At 42.8% G+C, this 22,846-nt stretch overlaps 1 protein-coding gene across 1 annotated transcript; it reads left to right on the forward strand.

Annotated features, from left to right (window-relative positions):
* The first annotated feature begins 19,420 nt into the window (after positions 1–19,420).
* On the forward strand, positions 19,421–21,941 carry RXFP3 (relaxin family peptide receptor 3). Its single transcript, XM_030813780.1, has one exon. The coding sequence runs from the start codon at positions 19,770–19,772 to the stop codon at positions 21,177–21,179; it is 1,410 nt and encodes a 469-aa protein (XP_030669640.1). The 5' UTR covers positions 19,421–19,769; the 3' UTR covers positions 21,180–21,941.
* The last annotated feature ends 905 nt before the right edge of the window (positions 21,942–22,846 follow it).

Below are 22,846 nucleotides of genomic sequence, written 5' to 3' on the forward strand. Positions count from 1 at the left end.
TCTCTCCTCCTTGTACTCTTCCGGTTACTCTGCTTCTTCCACTTTTTTTCTCCTGCTGCTCCTTTTAATAGCAAGCAAGATCTTGTCCAAGGGGCAAGATCACTCCTAGCTCACAGGTCCTAGAGAAGAGATTTGTCTCTCAGGCAGAAACCTGAAGAACTCTGGAGAACTGCTGAGTTCCACCAATATCAGGGATGATACACTAAACACTCTGGCTTCACAGTTCTGGCTTCACAGTTTAGCCTCTTCAACTCTAATTGCATTTCCCTTATTCTTTCTCCCATCTACTCTCAAGACCATAACCAGGAATATCTATTATCCATAACTCAACCAAGACTGAAATATTAAAATTATAAAATCCCACCAACACTTTGTATTCTGCCAGCCCTTCCAAACCTTTATACCCAGTACCTTGGATCTTCAGCCTAGTAGGAACTTGTAGTCCCTTGATCTCCCCATCTTTGGTTTTCTAATAATCAGCATCTCTCTGGGCTCACCACCTTTTCTGCCCAGTCATACCCTTTGATCTACCTCCTTAAACCAGTACATTCAACATCTCATATCTTCCTCATCAAAATCTAACTCTGTTTTACCCTAGCTGCTGATTTTCTCTGCTCTCTCTTTCCAAGTGCTGTTGAAAAAACTCACATAATTGCATCTAATTGTGCAACTATCAATTCATGTCTCCAACTTTAGCAAGTTCTCAACATGGCTTAGCACAAATATACATTCTGCTACTATTCTAACATTCCTCCTACTCTTTCCAGAATTTACAAAATCTCTCCAAAGCTTGGAGTTACCTCAGCATAGAGAGACTTAATCCTCCTCAAATTTGCTTCTGCTTAATGAGAAAAGGTAACAAATCCCCTTGGTGGCCAAGGTTGCTAGCAATAAAAAAGCCAACTACCTTTCCTGCCCACTGTAGATAGCAGAACTGTGAATCACTGCATAGTATCCAAACTACCTCTGAGCTTATACAAACATGCTGCCCTTGAGGAAACACTACAAAACCATGTAAGATTCCAGAGTTGAATGATAGCTAAGAATAGCAAGCATTTATTACATGCTGACTATACGCTTGGCTCTGTGCTAAAGACTGTATTGGCATTGCTTGACTTAAACTTCATAAAAAACTTATTATGTGGATACCATTAGTATCTTCATTTTATAGATGAGGAAACAGACACTGAAAGGTTAAGTAACTTGCCTAGGATTAAGTGGCTGTGAAAGTAAAACCAGGATGAAGCAGTAAAGTTCAGAGAAGTTAAGAGACGTAGCAAAACCACTAAGTCAATTCAAATATAGGTCTGTTTTACTTCAGGCCCCTAGTAATGTCCTCATCCACAAAGAGTGAAGAGGATTAGAATACTGATGTATAGACATCATCAGAATGCCTTGGGTGGTAGTTTAGCTCATTATAGTATTTTCCATGTAAAAATGCAATTTGTGACCCAAGATCTAAGATACCTCACAAAGAGCTCCCTCTGTGTCATTAGCAAATAAGGCATTAAAAATGTTCATACTTTCCTAATAAACTCTTAGGATCACAAGGGATGGCTGAAGTTCAAGGAAGAGTAGCTTAATGCATCTTTCAGAGCTGTCATTAGCATTGGAAAGACAAAAATTAAATTGACAGTGGCCCAAAAAACCCTGAGTTGGCCCTAAGAATCACAAATGAATATGCCACAAAAAGAGACTTTACATCTGTTAATTCTGCCTAAACACCACAGCCATCATCTCCTAACAATAATCATTGTGTTGAACATTACAGTTTTTAAGGTGTTTCTCCCAAGCAGGTCAAAGGGTAGAAGGGAGAAAAATCCTCATCTGACGTTTTCAAGTGTAGTTAGACCTTAACTCCACCTGAAACTCAAAAAGTAGTGACTTTGAATATCATATTTAAATATTGTTGCCACATGTATTATTTTCTTTTAAATCTTTCTGCAATCAGATCTCACAAGAATTCTATAAGTTACTGAGACCACAAAAGTCTCTTTTTTATAACTCCACTTCCAACTTCACTGTAAGTTTGAGATTGTTTCTAAATTTTATTAAACTATCAAATGTCTTAGTCTGTTCTCATTCTTTATAACAATTGAAAGCTTGGTAGAGATGCTGTAGAATTTTTTGGAAATTAGGGAAGCCTTTAATGACACATTTATCTATTATATTCTGGAACTTAGCCAACTAAATGCCCATGTATGGTAGTTTTTGGTGCAACTGGGCAAAAGTGTCCAAGCTGACAGCTGTAGCTCTTACCATTACCATAGTGGTCTTATGTTGGTCCTGAACCACATGGACACTATCCCTTTTCTTTCATTCAACCTTAAAGATTAAATCTGAGTTGAAGAATAGTGTGCCCATTTTTTCCCATGGAGAGGAAGAAATTAAGGATGAAATGTATCTGGGACAATTTCAGTACTACCCATTTAGCAAAAAGAAAACACTCTATTTATTCAACAAATATTATTGACTGTCTACTATGTCTAGGCACTGGGAATGGAGGAATGAACGAAATAGAGTCTCTTTTCTCATACATGCATGCATACACTCTAGTGTGAGCTTGTGGGAGGTAGATAGAAAATAAAGAAGTAAATATAGATTATGTGCTATAGTGATAAATGCAATGGATAACAATAAGCAGGCTAAGGAGAACGGAGTGATTGAGGGGGGTAGGTTACAATTTTATATGAGGGGGTCAAGAGTGGTCTCTCTAATAAGATGATATTAGCAGCAACCTGAAGCAAGTAAGAACCTGAGCAAAATAGATATCTAGGAGAAGAATATCCCAGGCTGAGAAAACAGTAATAGAAAAGACCTTCCATTGGGAATAAGTAGAAACATGCTTAGAGAGCCCAAGAAAAGCAAGGAGTTTGGCGTGGCTGGAGTGTGTGGGCAAGGGTAGAATGATGGTAGAAGTGGGGAGGTTGTGTATGTTCTTAGAGACCATAGTGAGAACTCTGAATTTTGCCCTGAGGAAGTTAAGAAGCACTGGGGATTCTGAATAGAGGAGTGACAAGAACTGACTTAGGAGTTAAAAGATCTCTTTGGGTGCTGGGTTGAGAATGACTGCAGAGAGGTAAAGGCAGATGCACAGAGAGCAGTTAGGAGGTTGTTGGATTAACCCAAGTAAGAGAAAATGGTGGATTAGATAAGGTGGTAGCAAAAGACAGGGAGAATTAATCAGATTCTGGATTTATTCTGGAGGTAGAACCAACAGGACTTTCTGATTATTTGGATGTGTGGCACAAGAGAAAGCAAGAAATCACACATGACTAAAAGGTTTAGCATTGCCAGTAATTAAGATGGGGAAGATGGGAGGTTTGATACATGTTTAGATGTCTCTTAGATATCCAAATGGAAATGTCAAGTAGATTGTTGGATATACAAGACTGAGTTTCACATAGAAGTCCAGGTTGGAAGTATCCATTTGGAAGTCATAGTAGTTACATGGATGAGAGTACCTGTGAGTGAATTCAGTAGACAAGAAAGTAGACATGGGGACTAAACTCTGAGCTACTGCAATATTTAGAATTATAGGAAATAAAGAGAAATCAGTAAAGACCAAGGAGTGAGCAATGAGATAAGAAGAGACCAAAGACAGCGTGTTATCTTTGAAATCAAGTGAGAAAGGAGCCATTATTCAATAGCTCAAACTGGAGTAAGAGCTGGAAAGGAGTCCCGGCTCTTCATACTAAGCTGCATGAAAGACAAAAATGGAAGAGTGACACCAAAGACTGAGTCTGATCAGTCAAGAAAAATAACTCCACATACCAATAAATGCAGTGTGATCAACGTCCTTGAAATCTGTCCAGATTAGAAATTCCCTCACGGAGAGTGTTGTCAGGAAGAGATGAGAGTACCAAGGAACGTCCAGTCCTAGTTTACCCCATTCTTTATGTTCTCTTAACTCACTGAGTTCAACCAGAAGCCTAAGAGAGCCTGGAGTGTGCCTCTCCTACTCAGAGCGGGAGACCAGCTGAGGGTCAGGGAGTCCTACTGTGATCTGAGAGGGCCACTGCCTCTATTTTTGACTGCTCTTTGGTATCCTCCTGGGATCACTGAGAGGAATACATCAGCTGTGCCCTCAAGAAAGTTTGAAGTTAGTAAATGAGATTAGTTCAGGTAGCAGTAACAATATACAGTCACGCGTCAATTAATGGAGATGCTCTATGTAAAATGTGTCTGTAAGTTATTTTCATCACTGACAATGATGAAGTCACCTAACAACTTATAGAAACCTAGATGGTATAGTCTACTGCACACCTGGGATACATGATATGAACTATGACTCTTAGTCTACAAACCTATATAGCATGTTACTATACTGAATACTGTAAGCAATTGTAACACAATGGGAAGTATTTATGTATCCGAACATATCTAAATATAGAAAAAGTACAGTTAAAATACAGTATAAAAGATAGAATGTGGCACACCGTTATAGAGTAGCTCCATTATAATCTAAGGAGACCAGTCATATATGCAGTCCATTGTTGACCAAGTTGTTATCAGTGAATAACTGTATCATACTAGTACCCATTCTTTTTTTTTTCAGCTTCATTGAGGTATAATTTAACATAGGATAAGCCGAACATATTTAAAGTGCATACTTTTATAAATATTGAGATGAATATAACTGTTAAATAATCATCACAGTAAATTTTGACATATATGTACCAGAAACTTTCTCCTGCCCCTTTGTAATCCCATTCTCCCATGTCTACTTGCAGCACCACCAACCACAGATAGCTACTGTTCTGTTGTCTGTTACTGTAGATGGGTTTGCATTTTCTACAATTTTATGTAGAGCCTACAGTATTGACTCACTTTTGTCTGCCTTCTTTAACTTGGCATACTCACTTGAGATCTGTGGATATTGTGTGCCAATACATTGGTCCTTTTTATTTCTGAGTTGAATTCTATTGTGTAGATATACCACAATGGGTCTATTCATTCACCTCCTCACTAAATATCTATTGACCATTAGAAAAATTATGGAGGGAAAACATGGTCAAGGACACCTAGCCTAGAAGCAAGCAGATGCATGCATACCACTATTCATGTTAAAGATCTTTCCCTGGAGTTGAGGAAGCAAGGACCCCAAGTGCTCCAACAACTGCATGTCAATGGACAGTACATATTTCTCCTCAAGATAAAATGATTTGGGGCCAGATGCAGTGACTCACATCTGTCATTCCAACACTTTGGGAGGCTGAAGCAGAAGGATCACTTAAGCCCAGGAGTTCAAGACAAGGCTAGGCAACATAGGGAGACCCCTTCTCTACCAAAAAAAAAAAAAAATAGCTGGGCATGGTTGTGCATGCCCGTAGTCCCAACTACTCAGGAGGCTGAGGTGGGAGAATTTCTTGAGCCTGGGAGTTAGAGGCTGAAGTGAGCCATGATCGCACCACTACACTCTAGCCTGAGCAATAGAGCGAGAACTTTTCTCAGAAAAAAAAAAAAAAAAAGGTGACTTTAAAAGATATACATTAACAAAAAATCAGCTTTGAAGTTAACCCTAGATTAAGATTAAAGATTTCCTATGGTTTTGTTGAGTCTCAATACAGCTTGACCACACTGCTAGAGAGAAGTGTAGGTTATCTCCACAGCCACAAGATGAGCATTTACAGCACTTTGATTCTTTGGAGCGTAGAAATGCAGACTCTGTGCTCTCAGGCATTCCTGCCTCTGCTAATGCCTTTATCCATCTCTGCCATGCTCTAAAAATGGTGCCCATCTTGCCAGGGGCGGGGCAGGGAGGGCTTTGTTACTTTATAGTCCCTCTGTGTGTTACAGATAACACTTGACATTCTGTGAGTTACTTGTTTTGCTCTCACCTGAAATCTGCACCAAGTCTCTTCAGAGGCCTCCAAGATCAAAGGGATGTACTGATTTAGCTACTACTTCCTAGAGTAAAGCAGTAGCCAGAATCAGATTAAGGTGTTGTGATTCAGCTTTTGAAGACAAGAGTGGTGATATAGCTCTGAATAGCCTGATGGAGTCTTTGAAAGCCAGTGTGAGAAAATCAGGTACACTGGTTATGTTGATTGAATACACAGGTTACTATGTAAGGCAGAGGGAAGTCTGTGAAGAGCTCACAAAAAGGAGTGATGCCACCAAGTAGCGAATTAGAAAGCAGGCAACTGAGCTGCATTTCATACAGTGAGATTCGAGTTCATTAGATGCTGATGATTGATTTTCTACTTGATTATAAATGGTAGGTACAGAGAATATGTTTTTTTTCAGAGAATATGTTTTATTCATTTATGCATTTCCCTCAAAGATGAGCCTGGTGAATAAATACTTGATTAGAGTATGGGTGTGTGGGAGGATGAACTAGTGGGGAACATTCTGGGGAAGGATCTGGGCTTTGATGCCCACAGAAATGTCTCCCTATTAAAAAGAGTTGGTTTCCTCGCCGAACTCCCACCTGACCTGGGGAAACAGATTCTGGAGTTAGTGTTAGACTATTCTCTCCTGTCTTTGCCTTCAGGAATAAACTACTTTGCAGATTTTCTCAAAGCAAAAGTATCTATTTAAATCATCAGTCACTTAAGCAAGAAGAGGTTTGTGAATATTGACCCAAAGGCCACTTGTTATAACAGACACCTCCACAGAAGGTGAGGCATGGCTGCTGCTCAGGAGCTTTTGCACTGTTCTGGACAAGCCCTCTCTGTCATTTCTACGTGTGGTTCTGGCTCCAGCATCTAAGAGTATAGATGAGAAAAAGTAGCCAATGGCCGGGGCTCTGCTGGTAAGGATGTGGCCACTGAGACCCAATATCACATGCATTAGCAGTTGTTTTGGGGGAAAGGGTACAATATCTATAATTTACTTCAAAATATTTCATTATCGATTATTCTTATGTGTTACTTTTACACCCTAGAAAAAAGAGGCCACGTATAATGGGTCACACCTGTAATCCCAGCACTTTGAGAGGCCAAGGTGGGCAGATCACTTGAGCCCAGGAATTTGAAACCAGCCTGGGCAACATAGCAAAACCCCATTTCTACAAAAAATACAAAATTAGCCAGGCTCACTACAGGCTCACTTCTGTAGTCCCAGCTACTCGGGAGGCTGAGATCAGAGGATGACTTGAGCCCGGGGAAGTTGAAGCTGCAGTGAGCCATGATCACACCACTACACTTCAGCCTGGGCAACAGAGTAAGATCCTGTCTCAAAATATAGATAAATAAATAAATAAACAAACAAACAAATATTTTTTAAAAGAATATGGGCTGGGTGTGGTGGCTCATGCCTGTAATCTCAACACTTTGGGAGGCCAAGGCAGGAGGTTCACCTGCACTCAGGAATTTGAGACCAGCCTGGACAACATAGTCAGACCTTGTCTCTACTAAAAAAAAATTTCAAAATTTAAAAAAAGAATATGAACCCAGAGAATGGTGAAGTAATATATAACCAAAAGTTTATGCTACAAGTTAGCAACTGAAAAATATTTCAACTATCTTTATCTCTGATAAGTACCAGATGTTTCTTAACTAGAATGTTTAAGACATCTGGCTTGACTGAGATATTGTAGAGATAATCCCCAAACTTGTATAAACAGGATATTAAAAAAAGGGATTTCTGCTTTTAATTTTAATGGAGTAATAGGGATGCAATTTGCCCTCTCAACTCAACCAAGCAAAAAACAATGGGTAAAATACACAAAACAACATGTTTCAGACATTGGGCAACAAGCAGCATGGGGCAATAATTCCTGAGAAAAGGCAAACAAGTGATGTGAGACCAACAATTAAGCAGCTTACTTTCTAGAGAGACTTTCCAGGTTGTAGTGCTGGGAGGGAAAGGTAGAGTCCCAAACAGCTCAATGGTATCTATGAATTGAGGAATCAGCTAAGAACTGAAGGAGGCCAAAGTGGCTAGGAGTTTGCACAGGAGACTGAAGAAAAGGAAGGACTTGCCCAGAGAGGAGAGAGCTACATACAGAAAGAGTTTCAGAAACGTCTAGAGGGTTCCCTTCAAGCCTTTAACTGAGCATTGTTCACCCTCTGCATGTGCAGAAACTACCTGAGACAGGAGGGGAAAAAAAGGAAACACTAGAAAGCTTCAGGTGGAATAATGCCAGTGATTATATAGGGCCAGAAATAATTTGTTGTCCCACCAGCCAAACTGGAAAAAACCTTGTAATACACAGGCATCAGAATATTGCTTCAGTAATGAGGCAAAATTAGACCTGGAATAAAAGTTGCTCTGGTCTCACATTTTACAAAACAAATCTTCAAAGGACTAAACTTTATAAGTAATTGAAATGTGACCCGAAGTGCAAGAACCAAGTGCAAGAATATTTAAATAAATTTTTTAAATATCCAGCATCCAACAAGGTAAAATTTACTGTGTGTCATTCAATAAAAATAATTGCCAGGCATAAAAGGCAGAAAAAATACAGTTCAAAATAAGGAGAAAAGCCAATCAACAGAAACAGGCCCAGAAATGACAATGATAAGCATTAGTAGATAAAGATATTTTTAGAGTTGTAACAATTATATTCCGTAAGTTTAAGAAAGTAGAAGAGCATGTTGAGGAAAAACATGAGAGATATGAAAAAGACCTAATTCCAAACTTCTAGGGATGAAGAAAACAAAATCTGAGATGAAAACTGCACTGCTTAATATTACACTGGTATTAATAGTTGATTAGACACTGCAGAAGAAAATATTAGTGAATTTGAAGACATAGAAACTACCCAAAGTGAAATACACAAGGAAAAAGACTGACAAAAAAACTGCATCAAGGAGCTATGGAACAACTCCAAGAAGCCTAATTTGTATGTAATATGAGGTCCACAAAAGGGTTAAGGGGGAACAAAGACTATTTGGAGAAATAATGGTCAAAATTTTTCAAAAATTGAAGAAGGCTATAAACCCACGTATCCAAGAAGTTTAATGAATCTCATGCACAAGAAACAAAGAAAACTACTGCAAAGAGCATCACAATCCAATTGCTCAAAATCAGTGATAAATGGAAAATCTTAAAAGCAGCCAGAAAAATAAGACATATTACATGTAGAACAAAAAAAAAAGAATGAAGGAAACTTTTCACTTAAAACGTTGCAAGCCAGAAAACAGTGGAGCAACAGCTCTGAGGTATTAAAAGAAAAAAAAAAAAAGCTAAAATTCTATAATGAGTAAAAAAAAACTTTCAGACTCTAAGATGAAATACTTTTTCTCAGACACACAAAAGCCAAAGTAATTCAAACAAAAACAGACTTACACATACATTGTTGTCTGCACAGAGTCCTGTGTCATGAACCATTTGTGGGTCTCTCAACCGTGAATACAAGCACCTGTTCCGGTGGAGGTGGCGGGGGAGTGAAATGGACTCCATGAGGGTCCTTAGTTTTGGTTGTTTAATCCACTATTTTTGTGCTGGTTGCCTCCTGCCAGGAGGTGGTGCTTTCCAGAAAGCATCAGCTGTAGTAGTGTGGAGAGGGAACAGTGGCGGGCGGGGCCCTAGAACTCCTAAGAGTATATACCCTTTGTCTTCAGTTACTAGGGTGGGTAGGGAAGGGCCACTGGGTGGGGCAGGGCTAGCCGTGTCTGAGCGCACTCTCCTTGGGCATGTCTTGCTGTGGCTCCTGTGCGGGATGGGGTGAGGTTTCCAGGTCGTTGGAGTTATGTTCCTAGGAGGATTATGGCTGCCTCTACTATGTCATGCAGGTTGCCAGAGAAGTGGGGGAAAGCCGGCAGTCACAGGTCTCACCCAGCTCCCATGCAAACCGAAGGGCCTGTCTCACTCCCACCATGCCCCACCTACCCGCGACAGCACCGAGTCTGTTTCCAGGCAGTGGGTGAGCAGAGCTGAGAACTTGCCCCACGCTACCCACCTCTCAGCTGCAAAAGCAAGTATGGCTCTCCTTCTTCCCCAGCCTGTGGAGTCTGCGCAGTTGATTCATGCCGTCCCCTGAGTTCTGGCCAGGAGGTTTTTCAATCAGTTCAAATTGTTACAAAGTTCAGCTGGAGATTTCCTTTTCCCTGTGGCCTTTTCCCAGTGCCTCGGGCCACACTCCCAAAGGACCCCTGTGAGGCCAGGCAGAAATGGCTTGCTAGGGGACCCACCAAATTCACAGGGTTTTCCCTTAGTTTCGTAGTCTCTAAAGATAAGTAAAATATATGTATATATTCTTCCTCTATCCCTGTGTTTCGCTCGGCTTTCTCAATTAACTCAGCTCCAGGTGAGGTCAGAATCTTCTCCGGTAATCTAGACCTTCAGTTTCCCCAGTGCAGGTGTGTGTTCGGGGGCAGATGATCTCCCTTTCCCACTTCTGCAGTTTGGGCACTCACGGTATTTGGGGTGTCTCCCAGGTCCTGCAGAGGCAATCTGCTTCCTTCAGAGGGTCTGTGGGTCCTCTCAGGTTTTCTGATTTATTCCTGCAGTCGTTCTGGAGGGAAAAATCACATTGGGAGCCTTCACATGCTACTCCGTCTGAGTCCAGGCTGCAATATAGTCTTGCCTCCCATCTGCCATGATCCAGATTTACACATACATTGTTAATTGACTTTAATAAATAGTACCAAGTCAATTCAATGGATGAAATAATCACTTCAATAAATGGTGCTGGAACAACTGGGTAATTATACACAAAAATTTACCTTGATCTTCAATTCATGCCAAATACAAATATTAATTTAAAAGGGATTATAAGGCTGGCCAGGGTGGCTCACACCTGTAATCCCAGCACTTTGGGAGGCCGAGGCAGGCGGATCACCTGAGGTCAGAGGTTCAAGACCAGCATGGTCAACAAGGCGAAACCTCATCTGTACTAAAAATACAAAAATTATCTGGACATGGTGGAAGATGCCTATAATACCAGCTACTTGGGAGGCTGAGGCGGGAGAATCGCTTAAACCCAGGAAGCAGAGGTTGCAGTGAGCCAAGATTAAGCCATTGCACTCTAGTCTGGGCAACAAGAGTAAAACTCTGTCTCAAAAAAAAAAAAAAACAAAACTGGATGGGAGGGGAGATTATACTTATTTTTCAAGGGAAATTTAAGAGTTAAATATATGCAACATTAGAATAAACTTTAGCTGAAATTCTGAGTGAACTTGGGTTTGGAAAATATTTTTAAAACATAACCCAAAAGCTTTCGTAGTTTCTAAAGATAAGTAAAATATATGTGTATATGCTAAAAGCACAAACTCTAAAAAAAAAAATAAATAAATTACTTGGACTTCATCAAAATTAAAAACTTTTGCTCTTGAAAAGACACTGCTATGAAAATGAAAAGGTGATGGCCGGGCATGGTGGTTCACATCTGCAATTCCAGCACTTTGGGAGGCCGAGGCAGGTGGATCACGAGGTCAGGAGTTTGAGACCAGCCTGACCAACATGGTGAAACCCTGTCTCTACTAAAAATACAAAAATTAGCCAGGTGTGATGGTGCGTGCCTATAATCTCAGCTACTCAGGAAGCTGAGGCAGGAGAATCGCTTGAACCCAGGAGGCAGAGGTTGCAGTGAGCCAAGATTGTGCCACTGCACTCCAGCCTGGGCAATGGAGCAAGACTCCATCTCAAAAAAAAAAAAAAAAAGAGAAAAGAAAAAGAAAGAAAGAGAAGGGGAGGGGAGGCAAAAGGTGAATCAAGGACTAGAAAAAACTATTGGCAAAATATGTATCTTAAAAATTATATAAATTGTTAATATGTAAAGATTTCTCACTACTAAATGAATAAAACACAACCAATAAAAGTGGACAAAATATTTAAATGGACACTTCACCACAAAAGATTTATAGATGCCAAATAAACACATGAAAAGACTGTTAACATCATTAGTCATTAGGGAAATGCAAATTAAAACCACAATGAGATATCATTATGCAGTGGAAAGGCTAAAATTTAAAAGGCTGACCATATCAAGTATGGATATCTTGATATGTAGGAACTGAACTCTCATACATTGCTTGTAGGAATGTAAATGGTATAACGACTTTTGAAAATAGTTTGGCAGTTTCTTCAAAAGTTAAATATACACCTACCATATGACCTAACCATTCTACTCTTTGGTATTTACCCAAGAGAAATGACCACATATATCCACACAAAGATTTATATACAAATGTTTATAACAGTTTCATTTGTAGTAGCCCAAAACTGGCAACAATTCAAACCTATCAACAGTTGAAAGAATAAACTGTGATATATCCTTATTGTGGAATAACACTCAACAATAAAAAGGAGTAAACTATGTTGCGGGAAGTCAGGGACCCTGAATGGAGGGACCAGCTGGAGCCGAGGCAGAGGAACATAAATTGTGAAGATTTCATGGACATTTATCACTTCCCTAATAATACTCTTATAATTTCTTAAACCTGTCTTACTTTAAACTCTTAATCCTGTTATCTTCGTAAGCTGAGGATGTAGGTCACCTCAGGATCCTGTGATGATTGTGTTAACTGTACAAATTGATTGTAAAACATGTGTGTTTGAACAATATGAAATCTGATTGTAAAACGTGTGTTTGAACAATATGAAATCAGTGCATCTTGAAAACAAACAGAATAACAGTGATTTTAGGGGAAAAGGGAAGACAACCATAAGGTCTAACTGCCTGTGGGGTCGGGTAAAAAAGAGCCATATTTTTCTTCTTGCAGAGAGCCTATAAATGGACGTGCAAGTAGGAGAGATATCACTAAATTCTTTTCCCAGCAAGGAATACTGATATTTAATACTCTGGGTAAAGAATTGCATTCCTGGGGGGAGGTCAATGAACAGCTACTCTGGGAGTGTCTGTCTTGTGCAGTTGAGATAAGGACTGCAATACGCCCTGGTCTCCTGCAGTACCCTCAGGCTTATTAGGGTGGGGGAAAAACCACTCCCTGGTAAATTTGAGATCAGACCAGTTCTCTGCTCTCGAACCCTGTTTTCTGTTGTTTAAGATGTTTATCAAGACAATACGTGTACAGCTGAACATAGACCCTCATCAGTAATTCTAATTTTGCCCTTTGCCTTTTGATCTTTGCTTTTGTCCTTGCCCTATTTCCTCAGAAGCGTGTGATCTTTGTGACCTACTCCCTGTTCGTACACCCTCTCCCCTTTGAAAGCCCTAATAAAAACTTGCTGGTTTTGCAGCTCAGGTGGGCATCATGGACCCACCAATATGTGATGTCACCCCCGGCGGCCCAGCTGTAAAATTCCTCTCTTTGTACTCTTTATTTCTCAGACCAGCTGACACTTAGGGAAAATAGAAAGAACCTACATTGAAATATTGGGGGCAGGTTCCCCCAGTAAAACTACACTCAGTAGTATGGATAAATTGCAAAATAATTATGCCCAGTGAAAAAAAAACAGCTAGATTTTTTCTAAAGTACAAAACAAGGATAAATACGATTCCATTTATATGAAATTCTAGGTTAAGCAAACTACAGTGACAGAGGCAAATCAGAATGAGTGAGTCTGAAAGACAGACAGATTACAAAGGGGCAAGAAAAAACTTCGGGCATGTTGGAATCAAGTGTTATACTTTAAGCATGTGCACTTTATTATGTGTGAATTATATTGCAGTTTTAAACATGTTTTTAGAGTCTAGAAAGTAGTCCATCTTTGTAAGTGGCACCATTGACCTGATTGATAAACAGATTTATGTCAAGTCTGTGGTTTTAGAATGTTTTTACTGTTTGACTGAAGCTACATCACTAGCCATATCTTCCTGATAAAACATTGTTGCATTTTCCTGAGGTAAATCCTTGATGCTAGATGCTAGCTAGATTCATCAAGCCTGCAGAAGAATGGTTTTGGTTTGCATTTCCCTAATGATTCATGATACTGAGCATTTTTTCAAGCACCTGTTGGCTATTTGTATGTCTTCTTTTGAGAAATGCTTATTCAGGTCTCAATTACCATATGATCCAGCCATCTTATTACTGGATATATATCCAAAGGAAATGGAATCAGTATGTCAAAGAGATATCTGCACTTCTGTGTTTATTGGAGCACTATTCACAATAGCCAAAATATGGAATCAACATAAGTGTCTAACGACAGATAAATGGATAAAGAAAATGTGGTAGATATACACAATGGAATACTATTTGGCCATAAAAAAATGAAATTCTGCCATTTGGTACAGCAGGGATGAACCTGGAGGATATTGTGTTAAATGAAATAAGTCAGGCCAAAAAGACAAATATCATATGATCTCATTCATATGTGGAATCTAAAAAAGTTGATCTCATAATAGTAGAGAGTATAATGGTGGTTACCAGAGACTAGGGTGGTTAGGGGGAGGAGGGGATGGGAAATGTTGATCAAAGGATACATAACTACAGTTAGATAGAAGGAATAAATTTCAAGAGGTCTACTGTATGGCAAGGTTTTTATACTTAATGATGATATACTATATTCTTAAAAGAAAGTAGTTGTTACATGCTTTTTCCACAAAAATGATAACTATATGAGGTAATACATTTGTTAATTATCTAGATTTAACCATTCCACAATGTATATATACTTCAAAACATCATATTGTATACAGTAAAAGCATAAAATGCTGTCAATTTTTTAAAAAATACATTTTTATAAATACAAAAATAAATATGTATTTATGTATTTGTGTATTTTTATGTATTACGTGTTTTTTAAAAAATACATAATAAAAAGAACTTAGAAGCTATACATAAAAAGTCAGCCTAAGTTACTTTCCAATGATGGAGGTGGGAAGAGTGTAGGGGCTGATATTCAAAAGCATTCCTCAATGACTTTGTACTGGTTAGACCTATGTGCAAATGCTACAGTCGTTCCTCTGATCATTGTAAACAAGCAAGAAAAAGAGTGGGAATATCAGCTCTCGGACTGAATACGAGGCCACTGGAAGCACCTAGGATTGGATGTTCCCAGTCCATCTCTGATTGTGTCACACATGGGCCTAGGAGGTCCCAGGGAGTTAAAATTCCTTGTGTCATTCTTAAAAGACAACAGAGGATCTAAGGCAACGCTTTTGAACCTCAGCTGCATATGAGAATAACCTGCGAAACTTTGCAAAAATAACATCTGGATCTTAATCCAGACCTATAAAATCCGAATTCCTAGGGGAATGAACTTAGAGTCTGGAATGTTTTTAAGCTCCTCAAGAGATTCTAAGACAGCTAAGAAAACAATGCATCAACAGTTTATTCTGTGGCAGAATAATCAACTGGAAAAATTTTACTGTATTTTTTTCTTTCATGGATATTCATAACCTTAGAAGGGAAAAGCAGCCAATGCCCATACCTGCTCCCCTCCCCCTAATCCTTCACATCCTTACATCCATATTGTCTTTTGCCTGAACTTTATTTAAGGGGAAGAGTAATAACCAATTCTTTCCTTCCTATATTTCCTTCCTTCTTTCTCAATGTGTTTCAGAGTGGGAGTTGGGGGAAAGGCTACCTCTTTGTTTTAGAACAGTGATTCTCAAACTTCAATATATCAAAATCACCTGGTAGTCTTGTGAAAGCCTAGATTGCTGGGTCCCAGCCCCAGAGTTTCTGATTCAGTAGCTATCAGGTATGGCCAGAGTGTGCATGTCTACAAACCCCCAGGTGATGTTGATGCTGCCTGCTGGGAGTACATTTTGACAACCACTATTTTAGAGGTTCTGCGATGATTAGGTTGAATTATTTCTCAACGGTCGAATGGACGAGTTCAATAATTTTAAAAGGAAGTGCTAAAGTCCAAAAGGTCATGAACTTTAGGGACTGGGATAGGAGAGAGGTTGGAGACTTAGAAGAGTTCAAAGCTTGCCTCTGTGCTTTCCTGAGTGAGGAGGTCTGCACGGGTGTCAATAGCAAGCGGGCATATGGGGTCATCCCGTTGAGACACTCAACAGAGGTGACCAGGGCTGAGCTCAGCATAAAAAGCTGCCAGTGGAGCTGCACAATTTGTTAGGCCACTCAGACATGACATGCAACAACATCAGCAGTGTGCCCGCAAGGCACCAGAACCAGGGACCTCTCTCTCTTTCCGACTGCACAAGCCCTAGGGTACAGCTGAAGAGGAAGAGGCTACCAGAGATGATTGGTCTGATGTCTCTCCAACTTAGAGGAGCCTTAACCCAGCCTGAATTTAATTTAGAAAAATAACGAAATGTGATAAATATTGCCCTGTGAACGCTATGGAATAGTTAAGACCTGTTTTAATAGCTTCTGCTGAAACGAGGCCCCATTAACTCTTTGACTAGGAAGCATGGTTGTTACCCTGATTACAGAGGCCGCCTCAGCTGGGGCAAAGTTCGGGGGGATATTGCTTCCCACACATGGAGAATGGCAATTGCCAGGTTGTGAGCATGCGGAATGTGGAGAGGACCAGAGAAGCATTTGAAATGGAGCTCACAGATTACTGCAGGATATTCTAACTGTAAATGCATTCTCTTTGTTAAATGGGTGTTAGTGGTTAGGAAAGAAATGGAATTAATGTCTCATTCATAGGTTCAAGCTGCATATTATTTTCTAGGCATATGTCAGGAGCTGGGGATACAAAGGTGGATTAGATATGACTACAGTTCTCAAGAGGTATTCAGTTTAGAGAAGGGGTGGTCATTTATTATTGTGTTTGTCTAAGGCAGTAAAAGGTACTATAATAACTTCATGCAAAGTTCTATGGCAGCACAGAAAGAGTAATTCATTCTGTCTAGGGAATATTGGGAATAAGAGAATCCTTCAAAGAAAAAACAATGTGTGAGTTGAATCTTGGAGAACAATTAGTAGTTTACCAGACAACAGGGACAGAAGAAAAATGTCTATCTGAGCAAAAAGAGTGATGGGGTAGGCAAAGAAGAGATGGAGATTGCTTCAAAATGTAGGGAATGACTAGTGGGCTAGTGTCAGCACAATTCAGTGTTTGGGTATTGCAGCTGGTGGGGAAAGGTTGACAAGAGGATACAATAGAGGGTGGGACCATATTGAGAAGACCCCATATTCGTATTCCACTGGTATGAGGGAATTTAACAGTAGAAGTTTTATAAAATGTTTATATGTCTCCATACTTATAGGTTAACCACTGCCCCGAGAGCACTAAGTAACCCCTGCCCCAAGCTGCTCTCATCCTCTCTTGAGGCCCGCTTCACGCATCTCTCTATCATCTGGCAACAGACCACATATGTAACATAACAAGCTCTGCACCCTTCCTCCTTTATGGTTTCTTTAAACACCAACAGAGAGTACCCCCTCCCAAAAAACCTAAAACTGGAATATCCCATCAAAGTATAACTATTTATTATCTACCCACCCCTTAAAAAAAAGGGAAACAATAAAAGAGGTAAAATTATTGTCCACTTATCTGGCATGAATTATTACATTCTAGATAACTTAGTCATGCACAAAACTAAACAAAAAATATAGTTTTAGATACTAGTAGATTGCACACTCATCTAGATTAAGAATTCCAGAGAGGATCAAAATAGAGGACTTATGTCTTTCAGCCTATCTCAGTGCCTGGCAAGAGTAAGTGGCCAATGAATGTGAGATGAATTGAATCAGGCCCGTATAATTTTTTCGTAAAGTATGAATATGTACATGTGCTTTGGAGCAGATCAAGTAGATATATTTCTGGGTGTGCCTAGAAGCACTGAGAAGCTGTGTATGTGTGGGATGGAGGTCATCGGTGTGACCATACCAAAAATTTAACAGCAGAGAGCTTTCAGGGTATGCCCCAGCTTTGCTTGTGTTTCAACAGCCCCTTGAAATATTAGAAAAGAGAAATAGAGACAGAGACGAAGAGAGAGAGAAAATTGATGGAGAAATAACCAGTTAAAAATAAAGTCAAAACTGAGTGTGAAAGTGAGGCTACTAAAACCAGGATAATAGTCATCCATACAAATAACCTGTGCTTTGGGAGGAATCCTCAGGGCAGGGGTGATTTCCAGGTAAGAACTGATCAAAGGAGATGTTTGTGGTTGGCTAGGTTTTTAACTAAAGCCCTTACTCCCTCTAGTGGGCAGACGGAGCAGTGCGGCATCCGTAGCAAGGTGTGTGCTCTTCAGGCTAAAAGTCCTTTGGAATCAAGATTGTTTCTTGTTTCTTTTTTTTCTTTTTTTCTTTTTCTCTTTCTTTCTTTTCTTTTTCTCTTTCTTTCTTTATTTTTTCGTTTTTCTCTTTCTTTCTTTCTTTTTTTCCTTTCTTTCTTTTTCTGTTTCTTATCTCCTCAGCTTGAAGTTTGCATCCTCTTTATCTCCTTAAGTAAAGCTGGGAGTTCTATAGTACTCCAGGAGTGAGGACAATTATGCTTAAGGAACTTTGGTTTCAGTTTAGTCTCAGACCAAGAGGAAAACATTTCAAAATTTTAAAGTAAATCCTAAAAGTGTAATTTACACCAGAGCGATTGACCTGGCATTTATGTAGACTGCAGCTTGAGAAGTAATTCAAGTGGTTTCCACTCATTCCCTTGGAAGAGTCCTTAGAATGTACTTCCATTGGTCTGAAAAACGCCTGAAAAAGAGTCCTGATGCTAACAGTAGTGGAAATAGGAGGGCTGGTGGTTCATCAACAGCCCAGTGGTATCCTCTGTTCTATTTGCATCTAGGTAAAGAGACTGTGGGCTGTATGTGATCAAACAATTTGTTGAAGCGCTTTGGGCCTAGGGCATTTAATTTCTGTGAAGTAGGTCCATCACTTATTTGCTCTGTTTTTGTGTCACCTCTCAGAATACATTAAAGTAGGGGCAACCCTTGAGCCCAGACTTCTGCCATGTGAAGACCCTTTGAAAATCCTGACAAACACAGGCACTGCATAAGTGATCAGCTAATTAAAGAGGGGAGGTGGAGCTGTCCTTTGTGTATCCATTAAGTACCCATTATCTCATTTGAGCATGAAAAGAGGCCACTGTTACTACTTTCAAGAAGGAAAGTAAGCAGGATAGCTCATATTTTGAGAACCATTCCTCACCAAATGGAATAATTCCAGTGAAAAGTGAGAGTGAGGAAGAAAGAAAAAAAAAATTCTAATCATAATGTTTGGGAATAAGAAAGGAAGAGGAAACTCACGTCAAAGCCGACTTTCTCCTGCAGGTGTAAAATAAAGGCTTAAGACCGTTCCTGCTGAAACTCTGGGGAGGAAAACGGGAGCTGGCGGGTGGGCTTTGCCTGAAGCTCAGCTCTCCCTCGCGGCGCGCGCGCGGCTGAGTTCAGCACCTCGGAAAGCGCCCCTCGCGGCGCCCCGGGATTACGCATGCTCCTTGGGGCCCGCCGCCTTGGCAGTGCAAGTGCCACTGTAACTGGTGAGAGCCACTGGCAACCCACCCGGAGTTGACAACCGCGGAGAGACGCAGACACCCACTGACCTCCAGGAAGCAGAGCGTGGTGAATGGAACTCTACGATCTCTTTCTCTCCAAGGACGGAAACCTCATCCAAGCAGTCCCAGAGGAAACGGATAAAGGTATTTGAAAGGGAGCGAGCGGCCCCAAATCGTACAATTGAGCGGCTGTGGGAATTATGCGCCAGTGCCCCGGTGACAGCGGGACATGGAGAGGGGAAGTCTGCGTTGTACATAAGGACCTAGGGACTCCGAGCTTGGCCTGAGAACCCTTGGACGCCGAGTGCTTGCCTTACGGGATGCGCTCCTCAACTCTGCTCCAAAGCAGTCGCTGAGCTCAACTCCTGCGTCCGGGGCGGTTCGCTGCGCGCCAGGACGCGGTTAGTACCCAGTTCCTGGGCTCTCTCTTCGGCAGCTGCTTTGAAAGCTCCCACGCACTTCCCGCAGGCTAGCCTGGGAACAAAACCGGGGTAAACCGTGTTCTCTTAGGTCTTGTCCCCCAGAACATGATCTAGAGGTACCTGCGCATGCAGATGGCCGATGCAGCCACGATAGCCACCATGAATAAGGCAGCAGGCGCGGACAAGCTAGCAGAACTCTTCAGTCTGGTCCCGGACCTTCTGGAGGCGGCCAACACGAGTGGTAACGCGTCGCTGCAGCTTCCGGACTTGTGGTGGGAGCTGGGGCTGGAGTTGCCGGACCGCGCGCCGCCAGGACACGCCCCGGGCAGCGGCGGGGCAGAGAGCGCGGACACCGAGGCCCGGGTGCGGATTCTTATCAGCGTGGTGTACTGGATGGTGTGCGCCCTGGGGCTGGCGGGCAACCTGCTGGTTCTCTACCTGATGAAGAGCATGCAGGGCTGGCGCAAGTCCGCTATCAACCTCTTCGTCACCAACCTAGCGCTGACGGACTTTCAGTTTGTGCTCACCCTGCCCTTCTGGGCGGTGGAGAACGCTCTTGACTTCAAATGGCCCTTCGGCAAGGCCATGTGTAAGATCGTGTCCATGGTGACGTCCATGAACATGTACGCCAGCGTCTTTTTCCTCACTGCCATGAGTGTGACGCGCTACCATTCGGTGGCCTCGGCTCTGAAGAGCCACCGGACCCGAGGACACGGCCGGGGCGACTGCTGCGGCCGAAGCCTGGGGAACAGCTGCTGCTTCTCGGCCAAGGCGCTATGTGTGTGGATCTGGGCTTTGGCCGCGCTGGCCTCGCTGCCCAGTGCCATTTTCTCCACCACGGTCAAGGTGATGGGCGAGGAGCTGTGCCTGGTGCGCTTCCCGGACAAGTTGCTGGGCCACGACAGGCAGTTCTGGCTGGGCCTCTACCACTCGCAGAAGGTGCTGCTGGGCTTCGTGCTGCCGCTGGGCATCATTATCTTGTGCTACCTGCTGCTGGTGCGCTTCATCGCCGACCGCCGCGTGGCGGGGACCAAAGGAGGGGCCGCGGTAGCCGGAGGAGGCCCGGCCCGAGCCAGCGCCCGGAGACTGTCGAAGGTCACCAAATCAGTGACCATCGTTGTCCTGTCCTTCTTCCTGTGTTGGCTGCCCAACCAGGCGCTCACCACCTGGAGCATCCTCATCAAGTTCAACGCGGTGCCCTTCAGCCAGGAGTATTTCCTGTGCCAGGTATACGCGTTCCCTGTGAGCGTGTGCCTGGCGCACTCCAACAGCTGCCTCAACCCCATCCTCTACTGCCTAGTGCGCCGCGAGTTCCGCAAGGCGCTCAAGAGCCTGCTGTGGCGCATCGCGTCTCCTTCGCTCACCAGCTTGCGCCCCTTCACCGCCACTACCAAGCCGGAGCACGAGGATCAGGGGCTGCAGGCCCTGGCGCCGCTCCACGCGGCCGCGGAGCCGGACCTGCTCTACTACCCACCTGGCGTCGTGGTCTACAGCGGGGGGCGCTACGACCTGCTGCCCAGCGGCTCTGCCTACTGACGCGGGCCTCAGGCCCAGGGCGCGCCGTCGGGGCAAGTTGGCTTTCCCTGGGCGGTAAAGAGGTGAACGGATTAAGGAGGGCTGGGGGGGCCCTATTTAAGAAGTAGGTGGGAGGAGGATGGGCAGAGCATGGAGGAGGAGCCTGTGGATAGGCCGGAGGACCTTCTCTGGAGAGCAGATGCTTCGAAATCAGGTGGAGAGAGGAAACTGGCAAAGGGGCAGAGACCAGCCCCACGGGCTAGACAGGCAACCTCCGCTCCGCACCCCACAGCCTCTCCTTACTCTTCCCAAGCTGGGCAGTGTGGGGGCGCCCAGAAGCGAAGAGAAGCAGCAAAAATGTAGAGAAATTGGCACGGGGAGCGGGGCTTAGCCAAATGATGCGCAGACAATTGTGCCCGTTTATTCCAGCGACTTCTGCGGAGAGGGCAGCCGTCGGCACAAACTCTCCTTTGCGTCTTGGCAAACGAGATTGCAGCAGCGCCAAGGTCCTACTTGCTGCGGGGCTGCCCCAGGAATCTAGAGCTGGTAGGCAAGAAACGCTTTTGGAGTTAAGAAAAAGAACTGACCATCCTGGTCCGCCACCAGGAGAAACGGCAAAGGAAAGCCACCTCCAATGGAGTCATTATGACAATTATCATTCCGGACTGGGCCAGCGGGAACACCCGGAGCCCGACCTAGCTGCACAGCCCCGGAGCTCAGACGTTGGCAGGGGGATAACACCTGTCACCAGCTTGGGAGAGCGATTCTCTGGGGAGTGTCGTCGCTGCGGGAGGGAGCAGACACAGTGTGATTAGAAGGGCTGGACAGGGAAATTTCTTCAGGCTGCTGCCCCAAAAGGTAAAAGGGGGCTCATATGGTCATTTGGTAGCAGAGTTGGAAGTGGAGCGTTGGCGCGTTGCGCGCAGGAAGCCCGGGCGCTCCAGTTCCTCTGAGAGCAGTCTGGGTGCCTGTCGGCACTCTGGTCTGCGTGCTGCCGGTGAGCTGGGCCCAGAGGCATCTTGAATAGCTCTACCGGGAGGAGTAGGGGCACTTCTTCAGTTCCTCCCTTCCCACGCTTTGGGAATCAAGCTCTTCCTTTGATTGAGGCCCTGGACCAGCGAGTAGAGGGATGGTTCAGTATTTATTTTATTATTATTTTTTTCTGGTAGGCTTAGATAGAAGAGAAAGAAATACCGCAGAAATGTGCAAGGGGAATTGGGGCGGGTGGGGGGGAAGGGGAATCTTGGAAACCAAATTCCTAGAAGCTGGGTCGGATCTCTCAAACAGAGGTGTGGGGTAGGAAAGAAAATAGAAGGTTCAGGTACAATGTTCTAAAGCGAGCAGAGTACTGGGGAAACTGTTCTGAGGGTATCATCAGAATTTCAGGTGTGGGCTTTCTTATTGCTTATATTATTGACAAGACAAGATAGGAAATAGGAATTCCCATTGGACATTATCATCACCAATTTCCATTTATTCTAAAGAGTGCTTTACATATTAAGCATGCATGACAAATTCTTTCCCAGCCTCCAGACAGTTGATGGAGCTGTCTCTGAAGATTGCCTCACATTTCTCATGTTGACTCTCTTTTGATCACAGGAGCTTAAGGTGTTAAACCCTCACAAAGTCCTTTCTTGGGGCTCTTCTGAGAACTAGGATCAAACATCAGTCTACCTACCCATCTGCTG

This window comes from Nomascus leucogenys, chromosome 6 (assembly GCF_006542625.1).
Source record: "Nomascus leucogenys isolate Asia chromosome 6, Asia_NLE_v1, whole genome shotgun sequence".
Classification (NCBI taxonomy): Eukaryota; Metazoa; Chordata; class Mammalia; order Primates; family Hylobatidae; genus Nomascus; species Nomascus leucogenys.

Excerpts from the sequence above, each read along its gene's own strand:
- RXFP3 (XM_030813780.1), top strand. The coding sequence starts at position 19,770 with ATGCAGATGGCCGATGCAGCCACGATAGCCACCATGAATAAGGCAGCA.